Raw genomic sequence first — 18,564 nt, forward strand, 5'->3', positions numbered from 1 at the left:
AGCGCCTAAACTATTCTTTAAAAAACACGCGCTAATAGGAGAGGCTGCCGCGCAACAACAAAAAAGGAAAAAAGGGAACATTATTTTAACAAGTCAGTTGAATCTTTTATAACAACAGGTCATACATTTTGTAAGTATTTATTGCTTTGTTGTAATATCTTTGATTAAAAGTTATAACTTTGTTGTGGCAAGTGCACCTTTCTGGAGAAAAGGATTATGCCTCCATTAGTCCTAATACTAATAGTGGTAGGCCTACGTGTAAAACAAGAGTAGGGCAGCCTACCACCATTTGAGCTAATCAAGATAGGAACTACATGTGTATTTAGTTTTGTTATGGCATTTAATTTTAGTAAATAAAACATCTTAATAATTGTTTGTGTGTTTACTAAAATGTGTTTTTGTTGTTTTATGACACGTCTGTTAAAGTTCCACTTACACTTACAGTACACTTTGATTTATACTATACCTAAACTTAAAGTTGGGATTTTTGTTTACTATTGTAGGCTTAGGGACCTAGGCCCATGCCTTTTCATTAACACCACATATCCATGTTGACTCACAAAGCTATTTTGAAGTGATTGGTTGTCCGGCCGTTTTACCACTTTGGGCTGGGAGGCTGTTCCAGTTATAATCCATATCACTGTGTGAAGAAGCGTTGCATGAGATTGAGCCCTTAGCTTTTCTTGAAGAGCTTCATGACATGTCCTCGTGTACTATTTGTTTACGAACTTCAAAGCAGACTTCAACATTTTGACGTTGAATGTAGCCTTGGTCATCTGTATCTGTTCGGTACTGCACACAAACTCCACTCGGGATAAATATACAAATAGTTAGGATAGGACTATAATAAGAAGTACGTTAACCGACAAAATCTTCGGTAGGCCCCCATGAGCTGGGAAAAAAACCCTAGTGTAACAATGTGCATTTTATCTAAAAGCTTCTTCTTTTCAATCTGAAATTGTTCTGTCCCTATAATAGTTGTGTTATACTTTTTTATTTGCGACGTACAAAAAAAGAGCAAACATGGTGGGCTTTTCAAAAAAACGAAAACTGTTTCTTAAAGATAACTTCAGTGAATTGAAAGAAAAACAAATTGTCGCAATATCATAAAAATACCAGTTGTCTAAGTTCGGGGCTTGAGGTTGGGCAGTATAGTCCCGTACCGTTGGTGGGGTGAATTTAAACCAAGGAATGTTGACATGCATTACAATTTTGCTACTTGAATCATGGAGGAACACCTCCATGCTTGAATAAAGCGATTGAAATTGTGTTCTTTGTTTATTTATTTTATTTAGAAATTACTATCGTAATGACTTCAAGCGACCGTCCACGTATTGGGACAAAGAAACGGGTCATCTATAAAATCAGTGACAGCAGACAACATCTTGTAGGACCGTCTTGGCTGGGCCCATCAGCAACGATTTACCACACACACCCCCATCCAACCTTTGATCATCATGAACAACCAATCCACACTCACATCCCAGAGTTAGGTCACGAAGACACCAGGAATGAGGTTACGAGTCAAGCTGGGGAGCAATCTGACCCGCAGTGTGTGGGCTTTATTGCGGCAGGGAGCTGGGGAACAGCATCCCCGGGGTGCCAGGAACTCGAGAATAATATAAACCATCCAAACCACCCGATATTAGACGCCATTATTGAAGAAAGTCACCAATCGACAACTTCGAGTGAGAGACATGATTTCCACTGTTACAGCTCGAGTCCATCTGTTTTGGATTTGATACCAGAGTTACAGAAACCTCAATCTTTTTACCACATCAACAGCTCTGGATCAAGTACATCTATCGGCTCATCCGGATGGACGGATGGATTAGACTGGGGATTTAATATTCCTTCAGTCGGAATATCTCAACAATGGTCTGGCCATCTTAAGAGTGTCCTCCTTGATGTATTTAACCCAACTAGCGAGAGTAATATGCCGACAATAATGCAACCGCGGTATAAGAAAAGTCCTGGCACCTCAGCGGCTTTGTTTGTTCCCAGTGTTATGGCATCGATTTGGAGGCAATATTCAGATGAAGCTGGCCCCGAGAGAAGCACGAGCTCCCCAAAGCCCCCTATTGTCACCGTCAATGAGGATTTGGTCGCGCCTGTATCAAGTTCCAAAACTAAAGACTACAAACCATTGAACAAGGGGAAGAATGCCAAAACTGCAGGCCGTTCCGGTTCAGTGGAACGACGACGGAAGAAATGTATTGATGTAAATCATGGCATTCACGGGCAACATGTCATGGCGGGCAGCAGGCTGTCTCGGCACCCTCTGATTAAACATTTACTGGCTAGCTTCAAGAAGGAGCCGGCTGACGTGGAACTACAGGACATGAGTTCATACTTGCCTAGCGATTTCTCCCAGTGTGATCCATTCCTTAAAGAAACTGAGTCAACCGAAGATAACCCACCACCAGCTTTCAACCATAGAGAAAGGACCACAGACGACCAGCACGGCGAGGTAACTTTCTTTCACTACAACTCCGACGGTACGGACTATACTTGCACCAGTGTTCCCATAACGAGCCCCAAGTCCAGCCGTTCCCTACACCGGGGCACATCGGGTGACATGAGAGGACGGTGTGCTATAACAACCTCATCAGAAAGTCTTGTCATCATTGAATGTGTTGACAACGAGCATGAGGATGAGGTTGAAGAAGATGAAGAAAAGGTAATAGAAACAGTATTAATTCAGGACTTTGAGCACAACAACTGTGCCTGTACGAGATTCTCCAACAACATCGCCGAAGATGGATGCTCAGTGGATGCAGAGTCAAGCAGTTTCATCACCAGCCCCCTTAGCACAGAGTTCATGGAAGCTAGACTTCCTAACGGGAACATTAACGGAAACTGCAGACAAAAGGAAGATGTGCCAAGTCGACTCAACAGGAGAAGTAGGACAGGAACTCTCAGAATGCCAAAGATCCTCAAGAATAAAAAAGTTCATTTTACTTTGACCCCGAACCAAAAGTATCGGCCAAGAATACTGGGATCTGAAAACTGCGACGACACTCCCAGTAAAACCACGAAACAGACCCTGAAACAAACTCTAAAACGAACAGGGAAATATGTAAGAGGGAAACATAAGGAGAATATCAAGATGAAAGCAGACACTTTAAGACACGGTGAATCTTACGAGTCGTTTGAATGGCCCGATAACTACATCGCTGTTAAACCTCCTTTGAGGTGGATCCCTCCCGGAATAGAGTCAGATATGGAGACGTATCTTACAGTAGCTTCGAGGAATGTCCCAACGGTGTATGTTAAGATCTACATCCAAGTTCCACCCAATACACATCTATGCGAACTGAAGACCCATCTCCTTATCTGCATCTTCAGGTCATTTTTCACCACCACTGAGGGGCTGCACATAACGTGGGTAATGTCTTTGCAATCTCATGTCTACAACTTACTGTATATGAACGTGGCAAGGTTACGCTTTAGGCGGGATTCGAACGGCAGACCTTGTCGTGCCTGTCTTCTCTTATCCAAGGATGCTACCACATTAGTAAGACATAAACGATCGGGTCTCCTTAGCACCATCACAGACATCTTACAGATTGCTCCAGAAGAACTCCTTGTGCTGGAGAAAGAACGGATAAAAAGCTGGAGTGCTCAGGAAAAGATCGCAAATGGGAGAAAAACTCTAAATCATCAGGTGCGATAGCTAAAGTTGCAAAAACTCTCGGTTGCAAAAACCCAGACGACTGGTTTATGAACTCACGGCGGGAATACCAACTTACAAACACTATCATGGGCATTTGTATAGCTGCCTTTATTTGAGAATTCAGTTTACTCATTCCATATTTTGTTGAACAAACTTTCAATCATGACTAAAAACTGAAACCACTGAAATATTTGAGCAAAATATCGTGCATAATGAAATGTTAATACAAATGCTAGTACAACAACCGTGTTGGGATTTTTGGTCAATCATAAAAGGTGTAATGGGATTTTTTTTACATAAAAAATGTCTTGGGAAAGTAAAATCACTTATATAATCCTCCAATAATTGTGTTCATGTTATTGTTATTAGGGATTTATCGTTAGCCTTTCTTTGCCGTTGTTTAGGAAGAGTGGACAAATCTATGCTCACGGTTGTTCAGAAATACATAACAACTCGTAAAGAAATCAAAGGCCTACATCAAAGATAAATTTAAGAACAAAGTTGCGTTCTATTAAATCAGAAACTCATATGCAAACTACATCCGTTATTTATTCTGCTTGTGTTCCAAACGAAATGATAATGATTTCTGAAAACAGGACTAAACTATAACTTTATTTGTAACGGTTTACTGGTAGGAGCAAGAAAACACAAACTTTCACAACGTAAGTTTTTAAATTATTATTTTCTAAGGAGAGTTATTCCAAACCTGGACGAGTCCTTATTTTGGATAATGTAACAAATTGTTTTTATGTTGGAATAACAAATAAAGTTTTATTTATTAAAAAACAACACTTGATTTTTTTTAAACTATTGTCTGTTAACAAGACGCCAGCCTGAAGTTATGAACTTGCCCTAGTTTACAATATGTTCACTCTCTTATGCAAATATTGGACAGGGGGTAACTTTGCGTTAAAATACTACTCTGACTTTCTGAACTCGTCAGACAATCAAAAGTGACAAGCGAATACATCATGCATCGAGAGTTATGACCCTTTTTCAATCAAGGATTGCAATTTGTTGGTCGCGCTTTACTAAACCCCAAACTTAGGACCTTGCGCTCCGTGTGACGTAGTTATTAAAAGGCTTCGGTTGCCACTGTGTGAACAATACTCAAGTTCACCACAAAAAGTTGACCCAACTTTGAACGTCTGGATCGTTTCATGATATCACGTCTGGTATGGGTTTGGTTTTCTATGGCCAAAGTGGTACCCACTAATTCCTCTATATTGTTTGTTTTCAAGGCTTGTATAAAAATACAAGCCAGGTCAACTCGTAAAGAAAATCTGTCTTAAAATGGAAACGATGTGAATTTACAAAACAAAATTTGTAAACGTATTTTTCTTAGATTGAGATTGTTTAGTGTGCCTGTGGTTTCCAAGGTGTTTTTTTTTCACGACCAAACAACGATACAAACTTTTAGACAAACGAATAATAGAGATAATATGGCCTATAAAATAATAAATTTAATAAGGACAAAATTAATATATGAACAACATCACTTTTTAAAACATTTAAATACATTTTAATAACTTCTGAAATCAAAAGCCAATCTTATATTCCTCTGCCGATTTTGTGTCAACTTCAGTTCATACATATTTTACTATAAATCACGAGTTGGTAAACACTTTATGCTCCACTGGTACATGTTTTACCTACAAATTGTGAAGTTCTTCCTAATTTACCTTATTTACTTTACCTAAATTTACTTCCATTTTCACCTTAATATTAATTGAATAAACTCAAAGCCAATAGAAAAGCCTCTTTATTACGTAAACTACTTGAATTTATGATCTTAATATCCAACCACATATTTCAAACATCATGTGTATACACAACACCACCAGGAAAAAAATAAATGAAAACCTCCACACCAACTTAATTATCTTACAATTTTTTTTAAAAATATTATACAGCATATTAATTTTTAAATCCATAAACATCCAAATGGGGCACAAAGTCATTTTTAAAACTTTGTCAACAATTCTTTGCATCTGTTTGCTTGCATTTGGCGTAAGACTTTGTGTGAAATATTAACTGAAAACATGTAACTTTATCCCCAATATGTTAAATTGAAAATTTGACAAATTAAAGTAGAGATTGCTACAGAATTTAAATATTGAAAAGTGAATAAGGCAAATGAAGTCGAAAATAATAGGCATATAACCCTGTACCAATTTCAAGATTTACAAATCAAGAAGTAAATCACACTAAGCCAACAAAACAAAAACTTCAAGGTTGTTTTACACCTTTGCAGAGGAAGTTACTTCTGAACCTTTTCTGATAAGAATTGTGTACATGTCCTTCACCACAAACATTCCATTGACTTTGTTGATGATACCTAGAAGTGGCCTAACTGTTAGATAAACTGTTAAAAAGGTATGACAGTTGTTGTTCACTTGAAAACATGTCCTTCAAACTGCCTGTGTGTTCAAATGAAAGCCTTTGCACAGGTCCAAACTCCTTTGCACTTCATTATCAACACATAATACCCCGCTACCTTGGAGCTTTTACACATTGAAAATCACTGAGCGAGAAAACCTTTGCAACTATTGTTCCAAATTGGTGCACCCAAGCACGTACATGTATGAAAAACGCCAAAAAAACACAATACAACAAATATGGTGCGTAGGATAGAACTTTGAATTGGTATAGAATGCACAGGGGAAAAAATAAGGGAGATTTTGAAACTAGCCATTCCTCACATTGTATGTGAGGGTGTGAAAGTGCAACATGAGTTGAAACCTGACATACTTATTTGCAACCCCCAAGGCCAAATATCATGAGGGGATGTACATGTACTGTTGGTTCATAATTATACAACACTGTACCTTGTGTAGATACACATATTGTACAGACAGGCATTAGAATTAGTACATGTACAGTTGTAGTTACATTTCATGTGAAAAAAAGATGTTGGAAATACAAACCCAATCCTAGTTTCTGTTAAAGTCTCATGCATTTTCAGACTCAATGATCCGTTTTAGTTCATGATTTGAAAGTTAATGCTTGTACAATGTTCAGAAAGATCACACTTTGCATTGTCCCTGGTTTTCTCTGATTGATATAAAAGGTAAACAACTATTCTCTTAATCTTTCAAATTTCACAGATCACACTCCATCGCTAACGTAGCATAAAGACAATGCAAGTGTGTAATCTTTGTCAATGTTGTAGACTATGATCAAACTTTAAATCATACCCTTTATTAGTTCCTTGGCTCCAAAAATGCATAAAAAAATCACAGAGACTAGGATTAGGATCGTATTACCTTCCCAGGGCTCTACAGTCTTTACTGAAAACAATTATATAGTGAAAATTATCTCTAAATTTTTGTCGTATTCACCATAAGACATGATCAATTCAATGACTTTATAACTTTTAAATTCTTAAAGCTTACTACCAGGATAACACCAGGAGAATTAATAGTCGGAATTCAGCAAGAAAATTAACCTCATAATTACTCGATTCTAGTTACCTGCATTGGCAAACCAAAATCCCACACATCGTTGCTTTACAGAAAATACGACAGACTTATATGACCAATTTAGATGTTAAGTTCTCTAAATACTGACAGTTCGATGCTGAAATCATGACATCAAAAGTAATAAACTCTCTGATTGTAAACAGGGAATTCAAATAACTTTTACAAAATACAGAAATTGAAAATAATTGGTTACTTTTAACATGCGAGCACAAAGGTAATGTAGGGATACATGTATAGTACTTGGATGTCAATGTGACACCTGTTAAAAGAGTACAAACATGACCAGACATCCTGCTGTGTTTCTTACATAGTTTGCTTTATGCCAATTGATTCTTACTGTGATGTGCCCTTTGCTCACCTTTACTTACCAACCCATGAATTCATAGAGGTCAAAGAGGTCATATATTATGTTGCTATGGCAATGATCATCTCACTGTATTCATGACTGTTTCCCACAGTCTTTCTACATTTGTGCAGAAATTCCATTTTGAGAAATGACAGATGTACTAATAACATTATGGTTTTACCAACATACACCAATGTGTGTTAGGCATGTTTACTCAGTACTTTTCAGAGCTCTTTGAAAAGGAAAATACAGGCGTATTACTGGGATGGGATTTAAACCCACGACCCTTGCAATTCTAGAGCAGTGTCTTACTAACTAGACTACCGAGATTGCCTGGTAGCTAGAGGCAGTTCCAACCTTGTATTTTAGCAACGGGTTCCGTAATGTACATAAGTAAATCTAGTCAATTCTTTGTTCAACCCCAATAATCATTTCAAAATTTACCCAGTCAGTTTCCCTTGTGGTTTATATTGATTTCTGAAACAAAAAGTCGCATCCCCTTAAGGTGATCCCCTGGCTGCCGCTTCCCAGGTTGTATCGTAATTTGGGTGTGATCCCTGGCTACACGGCAGTTAACGGTTGAATGGCTTCTGACTGGCACCCCTGAACAAAGATATTGACAAAATAGGGACACCGCCAGCATAGGGCTAGATACATGTAGCTCAATTGGTAGAGCGCCGGCATTTTAATCCGGAGCTCGTTGGTTCAAACCCCACTCTAGTCAATTCTTTAATCAACCCCAAAAAAGGATATGTTTTTCTTGTGCTGATGCATACTTCATATAACCATGGAGGAAGGAATAGAAGGAGCTCGAACGAAGGGACTTCAAAAGTCGAACCTGCGGTACCGCGGTCGTTTAACAACACCTCGTAATCACCGACATACCTTATACAGACAATGGGCGAACTGGCGTATGTGAGTTTGCGCGTGCGCACTTGGTCCTTCACTCAACCATGGTGTCGTACTATGTCGTATGGATATAATACAGAAAAACAACTTTTTTGAGACCTGATAAAAATTGTGTACACTTGTGCTCACCAAATCGAAAAACACGATTGAATACCAACCACCCTCGTGTGCTAATACCCAAATTTTGAACCACCGCTAGTGACCGGAAAGTAAAAAATGAAAAGTATGCCATGATGTTTCAGTGAAACACCACAAACGGTAAATGAAAACGTGTATATTCACAATTATTGTCTCCAATGATTCAACTTTACACGAAGGCAACGGTGCAGAGCGGCGGTACCGCACGTTCTGTACAAAGAAATCTAATCCTGCTCGTTAATCGGCCGTCCAGCTGGAGGTCTCCTATCTTTTTCCACTGGTTAGACGGGGGCATTGTCAGGGTATTCTTTTGTTACTCTGCGGTTTTGCGGGTCGTTCGAGCTCCTTCTATTCCTTCCTCCATGATATAACACAGAAACTTTGCACTAACCCAGTAAGCACAGAATGGTGATAACTAGATGAGATCCCCAAAACTACACGTTAAGCAGAGCCATCAAATTGGAACAAGGTCTAGCATCTTCAACTGTACAAACTAAAGATGTGACAGATTTCAAAGCCAGATGAGTAAGCTGCTAGCACGACCTCTACAGCTTCCATAAGCTTATTCTGTTTCTCAAATGTCTAAAACTCAAACAAATTTCATCAAAGAATTAGACGACATCAAACCTCCAATTAATAAAATGAACCTTTACCAAACCTCTAAATAGTCCATAGGGTTTAAATGAATAGCCTCAGTTAAAAACAGCAGACATAGTTTCATCAGATGGGTCAAGAATGGTTGACTTCTCAACTGGAGAAAGATCTGGTTTAATAGAAGGGTTGCACATGACATCATTGACCACCATCTTTGATAATAAACAATGGAAAAGTGCATGCCTCTCAGCCACTGGTAGCCTCATGCACGTTTCATCATCGATGGCGGACAATGCAAGGGCTTAATACAGACACTCGAAGAGCAAACAAACAAATAATGAATGTAAAACCTAAGTGTGTCATTCCGTCTGTTACGTCATTTTAATTCCACTTGCTGCTGCAAAAGATGAACTCAAAGATCGTAAACTGACGACCCTCTTACGTTGATAGAAATGAAGTCCATATGGCTTGTATTGTTGACACATCATCAGAAGGAAGAGACAGAATGTGATTCCAACTAGGATGTAACCAAGAGGCAGACCAAACACAGGCTCCTTGGGACAAAATTAACATGAACATAAATAATTATGATACAATGCTTATTACAGAGTCACATCAAACCAAACATGGGATGAGAGAACAATCAAATGGTCTTCATTGGGATATGAACCCAAGACCCCTGACACTCTGGGCAGTTTACTCCCTTATGTTTCCCCTAAAAACCACATTTTGTTTTCGGTGTTGCATGGATGCGCTACAGGGCAAAGTAACATACACAATATTTGATACCAGATCAAAGAGTGTCAGGGGTCTTGGGTTCAATCCCAATGAGGACCATTTGACTTTTCTCTCAGACCATGTTTGGGTATTTCACTTCTATGTTGATTAGGCATCATACCAAATCAAATACTATATAAATGTATGGTATGCTCCAAAAAATTCTTTCTAGTGTCACCAATGTATAAAATTTAAAGATAAGATCCTACTTCATATGTCTTTTCAACTAGAACCTTTTATTTTTCAACAATATTAATGCAAGGGTCAGTAGAAAGCCAACTATAGTAAAAGGATCTTACCTCATCTTGATGAAACATCTTATGTACTTGTTTCTCCTTCCAATGTATAAGATATGTAAATAACGTCTCATAAATAGGCATCACAGACTCAAGTGCACTCTACAAAGACAAAATAGTATGTGAACATGACATGTTATTATACTATTGACAGAGTATACACATTATTTCATTTTGAATTTTGTTCAGTATAAAATTCTTGAGAAATAAATTTGAAACAGAACTTTTGCCTTTTGACAATAATGGCCTTTACCATCTCTGAAAGAGATTAATTGACTCAACTTAATATGTCACTATAGGGGGGTTGGAATCCTTCCAAAGACCTACTTATTGATTACTTACTTATTTTGTTCTTACTTCATTGTTCTTATTTCATTAAAAAAAATATTTATACATACATGTACAATCATTTCTTTCTTCGTTACCTCAAACTATTTGTTTGGTAGATGCTGGGATGTTTCTTTTTAAAGGTAAGATTGAACTTTGGTTATGAACCCCCGCCCCCCAAAAGAGGCTTTTAATTTTTTATATAAAAAGATTGTAACGGTAGTAAGCATCCTGTTAAAATCTGTTTGTTTCTCAATTGTCTCTGTTGATTAGACATCAATAACTCAATTGTCTCTGTTGATTAGAAATCAATAACTCAATTGTCTCTGTTGATTAGAAATCAATAACTCAATTGTCTCTGTTGATTAGAAATCAATAACTCAATTGTCTCTGTTGATTAGAAATCAATAACTCAATTGTCTCTGTTGATTAGACATCAATAACTCAATTGTCTCTGTTGATTAGAAATCAATAACTCAATTGTCTCTGTTGATTAGAAATCAATAACTCAATTGTCTCTGTTGATTAGAAATCAATAAAAGTATGTCATAAACTTTGAATCTCAAACATTTTTGGAGATCATTTAAATTCTGTGGTATCAGCTAAATAATGCTGCAGACAGAGATGAGATTGGTACCTAACTCACCTCACAAAATGTGGCAATCAACATTTTTGATGGAAATACCTTGACATATTTTTGTTGATTTCTCAAAAAGTAGACACTGTATTCAGCTGGAACCTACAATGGAACCTATAATTTAATTTACAATTCCCTTGAAACTTGGCAGTGGATAACTTTTAATGTATGTGAAACAAAATGAGTACTAATTACCTGCAAGTTCTGATGAGGTGGGTTGAAGAGGTCAAAGCACTTTCCATTCTTTGTATTTCCCTCACCCCAAAGCTCAATGGCGAGGGAAAAAGGAATCTGAAACAACAAAGTAAAATAATATAAAAGATTTGTATATATTGAGTGAAATTACCACAGAACATCTGGTGTGGTGCATGTAACACAATGTCCACAGTCAAGCGGCAACATCTTGGTGCAAATGATCCAGCGCTGCATATCACACAATAGCGGTTGGTGTAGAGCCGTCTTGCAGCATCAGTGCTTTTAACCCAAGGTTACCCCGGCCCACCTTCTCACTTTCCCAGCCTAGGTCCTTATTACTGGTTTCAAATTGTTGGTCACTGTTTTATACCAAGAGTAGGAGCGTTTAAAGAACCTATCTACCTCTGCTAGGTCCAGTAACATTCTCAATAAGTGATCAAAATTCTTACTTTTCTCACACCAGCCATGTAGTCAAAGACAGCCCCATCAGCAGGGTAGTCATTGATATTGTAGCCAACACCATAAGAAAATGAGTTATGAGTAGCCGCAGCCATCTTCTTAGCTAAGTCCATTTGCTCATCTATGTTTACCGGCTTGACTTTGGCTTTCTTGGACTTGGAGTCTGCAATTTAAATGTAAAGATACAAGTTTCATTATTTTGTTTAATGTTCTTAGATGTAGCCAAAAGATTTTCAAGAAAAAACTTTAACAGGTCAGTGGTTGTATTTTTTTTCCGCTTGTTGTTTTGATGTGTATTGATTTAATTGAACCAGTTCATCATTTCACTGAACCTTTTAAAAACTTCTTTGATTTTGGTGAAGTAATACATAATTAAAGCTTCCAACAAATTCTATTTCATTAGTTTTATGCATCACATGGGTACCTTTGACCAATGATTGATCTCCACTTACCAGCGAAGGGCAAATAGATTTGCTTGATTCCTGAATGTAGAGAAACGAAGGCATCAAATATATGAGTTGCTGTTAGGTCAAGGTACACTCGACACTCTGGCTCTGAAACATACAACAATAAAAAAATGTCAACATCAAAGTAAAATCTTCACAAAATAGTTGTTTCTGACAGCGATCCACACAAATATGCAAAATATCATGGTTTTCCTGATGCGTCGTGACAAACAAAGCATGCCATTTTCTGAAGTCCAGGTTTTGATTCCATAAAATAGCCAACTGTGTTAGTTCTCAAAGTAAAATTAAAACCACGCAGTTTCAAGGCATGTTTGTGTGGATCATTAATTCCACTTTCAAAACATCTTTCTAACCCAATACATTTCATAACAAAAAGTTTCAAGACCAACTTGACCGATCCAAGGCAACATGTCCCTTTAACCCTCCTACTTTTGGTAACATTTTCCAGAGAGTAAACCAATCATTTGAAACCATTCAACTCACTGCATTGGTTGTGTATTGTGGCACCGAAGTAACTGTACCGAAGTAACTGTGCACATGTGGCTATATTCACAACTTCATCATATTGCAGGCTGGCATAGTTTATGTATTGTTACCACAGTTGATGACATTTAATGGACAGACAGTAGGAGGGTTGACTGTGTACTGTGTAATACATTCAATGCAATTTCACATTACAGAATGGCATAGTGAATCTATCATTCAAAACTAGTGCTGGGCGAATAGTGAAATTTTGTTATTCGGATACCGCTGGCCAACTATCCGAAATTAACCGGCTATTCAAATAGTTTTTTTTGCAGCTAGAGGGCGCTATTTAAAACAAAATTTTTGTTTTTTGCCACTAGAGGACGCTGTTCGTTTGTGAATGAGATCGCATGGGCGGATTGATATTAGTTTTAGACAGTGTCACTCTGTTCATTCATAAAAAATGACCAAATCTAATTTAAAGATGGCGATTTGCTTTTTCTTTTGATCGTGATTGACTCTACGTGAAGGAAAACTTTTGTAATCTTTGAACAAATTACGTCAGAAATGTCATTGTTTTTACTCTTCATGGAGGTGAGCATAGTTTTAAAATACTTCATTTATGCTGTTTTATGCTGTCTTAATAGAAGTTTCATTAGGATTCAGACAAAACATTCATATCAGTTGTCGCCCGACGTCCGCGGATATTCGGATATTAAAGAATATCCGGTTACTCGGTTGTAATTACAGAATTATCCGGTTTGTGAATAGGTATTCGCGCCCTATGCGGATATCCGGTTAAGAAAAAAAAGGCATTCGCGGTTACGGATAGGAAAACCTATTCGCCATTAACCGGATATTCAAATAATTCGCCCAGGCCTATTCAAAACACATTAAGGGATATGGAATGGTCAGAAACTAGGAGAGTTGACTGTGTACTGTGTAGATGCATTAACATGATATGCAAACTGGTTCAGTGGATGATCATAATGATTAGACAATATGCGAGTTATAAATTTGTTCAGCTTAGCCACAACATGCACTAGGAACATTTGTTGTGGTTAGGGTTAATAATGTATGCAATAGATGTCTTACCGGAGTGAGCAGCTTCCCCTCTGTACTCTTCATCTTTAGGGTCACCAGAACTTCCTACTCCTCCAAAACTCCAATCAAAGTTCCGATTTAAATCAACTCCAACACTAGTCCCTCTCCAGCAATAGTTCTTAGTCCTCTCCACATATTGCCTCCCATCTGGGTTTGCCATGGCGATAATATAAATATCAAACCTTGTAAGAATCATACGAGAGAAACTCTCGGCTGGTGAGCCATGCAACGCCCTCAACCCACCGGTTATATTGCGTAGAAGATGAAACAAGCTCTCTACTGGGAAGAACTCGCGGGCGTGTTCACCGTAGGATAAAAGTATCTTTGGTTTTGCTGCGGCTAGACCAACTAATCCACTCCCTGTTCTTGAGTTAGAGAAATTTGAAAGATGAAGGATATATTGCGGATTGCCGATACGTGACGTGTATTTCAAGTCTAATTTAATGTAGTTTGGATTTTTAGCGACAAGGTCATGAAGTTGAGTTGCTATCTGTGACAAATTGTGATAATATTTGTAATCTGGTGTGTAACGTTCATGTTGGGGTTCGACATCTCTCCCACTGACTATTGAAGGGCAAATAAAAGTAACTAAAACAACTAACTGAAGAAAACATTTGTAAAGTAAGATATTAGACCAGACTTTTGTTTGGAGCAGCTTCTGTGGTCTTAGGTTCTCTGTGCTGCATCGATGGCCGTCCATTTCGTGTGATGAATTCATAATGACCAGAGGGTTGGTTACCACAACATTTGTTGTAGTTCAAAACATTCTAACATCTCAGTGTAGAATGGTAACCAGTTAACCAGACTGTAAGAAAATAAACATATAAGGAATTGTTTGTGAACAAAATATCTTTATTTCAATTGATATCATAAAATTCACAATCTTCTGTATGGTGAGTAAAATAAATAGAGCAACTGTCACAAGCTCTTTGACTCCTCCTGGAGCCACTGTCAAACTAAACACCCTGATCAAATTCATGGCATTTATGAAGCGATACACCAGCCAATTGTTAATGTTGCATGCACTATAAATCAACAAATTTTTACTGTTAGAAAGAATATTTTATCCTGATTTTAATTTCTGATTCTTGGGTTGGATTTGTTGTTGTTTAAAAACTCTAGTACTTTTTTGTAGGTCCCAAATTTGAAGGAATTTAATGGTATTAGGCAAAAATTGTCCAGGAGGATGGAGGGAAAACAACATCACAACATTCACACCTGTTTACATTGAACTATCCAACCTACACTTTTTCTCTGTGAACATTCGTAAATTTGCCTGATTTGTTTATTAGAAACAATGCATCTAATTCAGTAGTATTGTTGGGCGTAAACTTCAATTCTCGCATAAACTTCAGCCTTTGCTGAGCACGCAAACTTGATGGCCTGATCTAAATTTGTGCATGCAGGTTTAACCCTCTGGCTGCGTACCAGATACTCTACGCAAATTTCAATCCTTACGTGCAAGCTTTTGCTGCATGCCCATAAGATTGCTCCTGCAGTAAGCCTACTCTGCCAGGCCTCAATAAATCAAGGGAAGGTACCATCCTTGTGGAAGAGAGCCCATGTCGTCCCCCTATTCAAAAAGGGAAGCCGGTGCGATGCAGCCAACTATAGACCCATCTCCCTAACATCAGTGCTGTGTAAACTGTGCGAGCATATCATCCATTGTGCTGTGATCCAACACCTTGCCGACAACAAGATCCTGTCTAATGCTCAGCATGGTTATTGGAAACATCGAACCTGTGAAACATCTGCACGTTAGACAACTTCGCTAAGGGGTTGGACACCAAGTTGCAAATCGTTCCCAAATCGTTGTGGTACTGCTGGATTATGAGAAGGCGTTCGACAAAGTGTCTCATTGGCACCTGCTGAAGAAAGTGCATCATTACGGTGTCAGAGGTAAGACACTGGAATGGATCACAGACTTCCTCCACTAGCGTCACATCTGGAGTCCCACAAGGCAGCGTACTCGACCCTCTACTCTTTCTAGTGTACATTAATGACCTGCCTGACTGTCTCTCAAGCTCAACAACTACATCCAGGCTATTCTAAGACAACAGTGTTGTTTACAGACACATCTCTACAATCAGTCAGCCTTCATAAGGATATCGATGCCCTCTCCAAGACTGGGAAATGAAATGGCTGATGCGCTTCAATGCAACAAAGTGCCAAGTAGTCAGAGTCACCAACAAGCGGATCATTGTCCATCCATGGGCATACCTTGGAGGCTGTCAACTCTGCTAAATACCTAGGAGTCCACTTTGATCCGAAGCTAAGCTTCAACACCCATGTTGACAACATCTCAAAAAGAGCCACTAGCACCAAAGCCTTCTTCTCCCATTAGCCACAGCAGCCACAAAATTAAAGAAGCTGTCTTTACCACCTTTATTCGACCAGCAGTCAACTTCATGGGAGCCGCAACATCAATCAGATAGAGCAAGTCCAACGAAGCTACGCTTGTTTTGTCATGGGAGATTACAGAAGAACAAGCAGTGTTACCGCCATGCTAGATCACCCCGAGTGGCCTTCTCTACAGGAACAGCGTCACCAAAGTCGCCTTCAAATGATGTACAAAATAAGATTCAACTTGGTCGGCATCCCCTGGAGCACCCATCTGACACATTCAACCACATCAACAAGAGGTCATGGCTCTAGATTCACAATCCCACATACCAGGTCTTCAGTGTACGCCAGCTCTTACTTCCCATGCACCATCCGGGACTGGAACAACCTCGCAGTTGATCCTGCGGCGTACCCGTAACCGTCCCTTGACGCCTTTAAGCTGGTGTTAAGGGACCCACGACTGAAGTAACCCCATCTCCAGCCTTTTTACTCGCACCTGTACATAAGGGTCCTACTAAAAGCCGACAACAAGCCGACAACGCCGACAACAAGTCCAGAGCGCCGCCAACACGCCGCCAACAAGTTTTAAATACCTCAAAAATGGCAAATAAACCATATACATTTTAGAACTATGTGTGTTTTGTAATATAAACATAAATTTAATGGAAAAACTTCACGAAAAGTGTGAATTTTTAACCAGAAAAAAAAACTTGACGTTCACGGAGAACGGTCGGACGCCATCTTGGCTTAAAATCGTGTTTGGACCAGTCCATTATGATGCGGGTGAGTCAGACTTAGCAATAGAGGGCGGGCGTCATGCACTGTGCACACTGCAGTGAAGGTCTTCACATGAAGCCCGCCCTCTGTTGTTGATGTCTACCCGTATCATAATGGTCTGGTCCAAACACGGTTTTTAAGCCAAGATGGCGTCCGACCGCTTTCCGTGCAAGTGAAGTTTTTTTCTGGTTAAAAATTCACACTTTTTGTGAAGTTTTTACATTAACTTTATGTTTATATTACAGAACACATATAGTTCTAAAATGTATATGGTTTATTTGCCATTTTTGAGGTATTTAAAACGTGTTGGCGGCGTGTTGGCGGCGCTCTGGACGTGTTGTCGGCGTTGTCGGCTTGTTGTCGGCTTTTAGTAGGACCGGTACATAATTCTATCTGCACCTGATTCAAATTCCTGTTGGCTTGATGCCTAAGTAAGTCAATGTATGCGCTCACACGCAGTGCGTACATCTTCAATCATTGAAGGCTGCACTTTTCAAGGAAGAAAAAGAAGAAGGGATAACTTTCCGTATCGCGCCACCACTTTTTCACTCATTTTATAACAAGGGATATCTCATTTTGAGGTAAATTAGATTCTATTATATTTCATGTCAAATGAAAAAGTGGTGGCGACATACGGAAACTTTCATTCAATCCCTTTTTAACAAAACCTCATTAAATTTAGCTCATCTTACCGTATACAGTTTTGTAAATAGATTTCACACTTCCATAGTTCTCAAAAACGAAGAAAAAGTGTCTTTTCTTGTTGATATAAAGCGATGAAATCAGCACCAAACAAGAGCATCACGAACACACGATACGCTGCATACAGTAAACAATGCACAGATTCACGAATATCACACGATCTCTCGTTATTCTCGGTACCAGACTTACTTTGAGTATCGATTCTTATGTAAAGCCAATACAGCACAAGGACATCTGGCCGGTTATTATTTTGTTTTCGGTACCAAAAGCAAAGCACCCGACTAATAACCCATCCAAGGTTACTTTCCAGCCCCGCCCCCACCAAATGTCATGCAACTTTTTAGGAATATTATAAACACTTTAAATTTTGTTTAAAAATAAAAATAAATTGTATTTACATGTAGATTAGTTTATTACCTTTATCAAGATACAACCTGTTTTGCAAAAGGGAAACCCCAAACAGGCACATGGACCCACTAAATGGGGAACAAAATTATTTCTATAGCTATACCAAGTAAGATACTTGATACTTGATGGAGTAATCCCTTTGACAGCTGGTAAGAGCTAAACTGGGATGATGTGCTGTGCATGACGCTGTGACCAGTAATAAAAGTGTAGGACAAGACAAATTGAACATTATATATACTGTACATTGGAGGGAGAAACTAGAGGAATCTGTCGTACACTTGCGGGCCCATTACCCAGATCTCCGGAAGGGCTGCAAGCCTAAATGCTTGGATGGAGGGTGCTGTGACGATAGTAGAAGATAATCTATTCCAGACCCTGATGGTACGAGGGTAGAATGAATATTTGTAGCAGTCCAGGGAGACAGAGGGCATGCCATATTTTAGGTAGTGATCATGTCTCAAC

The 18,564-nt window shown here is 38.7% G+C and overlaps 2 protein-coding genes across 2 annotated transcripts; one reads left to right on the forward strand and one right to left on the reverse strand.

The window, feature by feature from the left end:
• The first annotated feature begins 27 nt into the window (after positions 1-27).
• Positions 28-4,441, forward strand: LOC139939021 (uncharacterized). Its single transcript, XM_071934735.1, has 2 exons — positions 28-130; positions 1,296-4,441. The coding sequence occupies exon 2, from the start codon at positions 1,310-1,312 to the stop codon at positions 3,674-3,676; it is 2,367 nt and encodes a 788-aa protein (XP_071790836.1). The 5' UTR covers positions 28-130; positions 1,296-1,309; the 3' UTR covers positions 3,677-4,441.
• A 192-nt stretch (positions 4,442-4,633) lies between these two features.
• LOC139939031 (carboxypeptidase A4-like) lies at positions 4,634-17,820 on the reverse strand. The gene is made up of 7 exons (XM_071934745.1): positions 17,685-17,820; positions 13,864-14,677; positions 12,289-12,390; positions 11,827-11,999; positions 11,378-11,473; positions 10,222-10,320; positions 4,634-9,699 (listed from the first exon to the last, which is right to left on the reverse strand). The coding sequence occupies exons 2-7, from the start codon at positions 14,588-14,590 to the stop codon at positions 9,517-9,519; spliced, it is 1,380 nt and encodes a 459-aa protein (XP_071790846.1). The 5' UTR covers positions 14,591-14,677; positions 17,685-17,820; the 3' UTR covers positions 4,634-9,516.
• Positions 17,821-18,564: the final 744 nt, after the last annotated feature.

Source organism: Asterias amurensis, chromosome 1 (assembly GCF_032118995.1).
Source record: "Asterias amurensis chromosome 1, ASM3211899v1".
Taxonomy (NCBI): domain Eukaryota; kingdom Metazoa; phylum Echinodermata; class Asteroidea; order Forcipulatida; family Asteriidae; genus Asterias; species Asterias amurensis.

What these genes read in the sequence shown, in the direction of transcription:
- LOC139939021 (XM_071934735.1), top strand. Translation starts at nt 1,310, where the DNA reads ATGACTTCAAGCGACCGTCCACGTATTGGGACAAAGAAACGGGTCATC.
- LOC139939031 (XM_071934745.1), bottom strand. Translation starts at nt 14,590, where the DNA reads ATGAATTCATCACACGAAATGGACGGCCATCGATGCAGCACAGAGAAC. An exon ending in AATCTATTTGCCCTTCGCTG is followed by an intron (nt 12,000 to 12,288) that starts GTAAGTGGAGAT and finishes TTTAAATTGCAG; the next exon opens with ACTCCAAGTCCAAGAAAGCC. An exon ending in ACATGGCTGGTGTGAGAAAA is followed by an intron (nt 11,474 to 11,826) that starts GTAAGAATTTTG and finishes TTGTTGTTTCAG; the next exon opens with ATTCCTTTTTCCCTCGCCAT.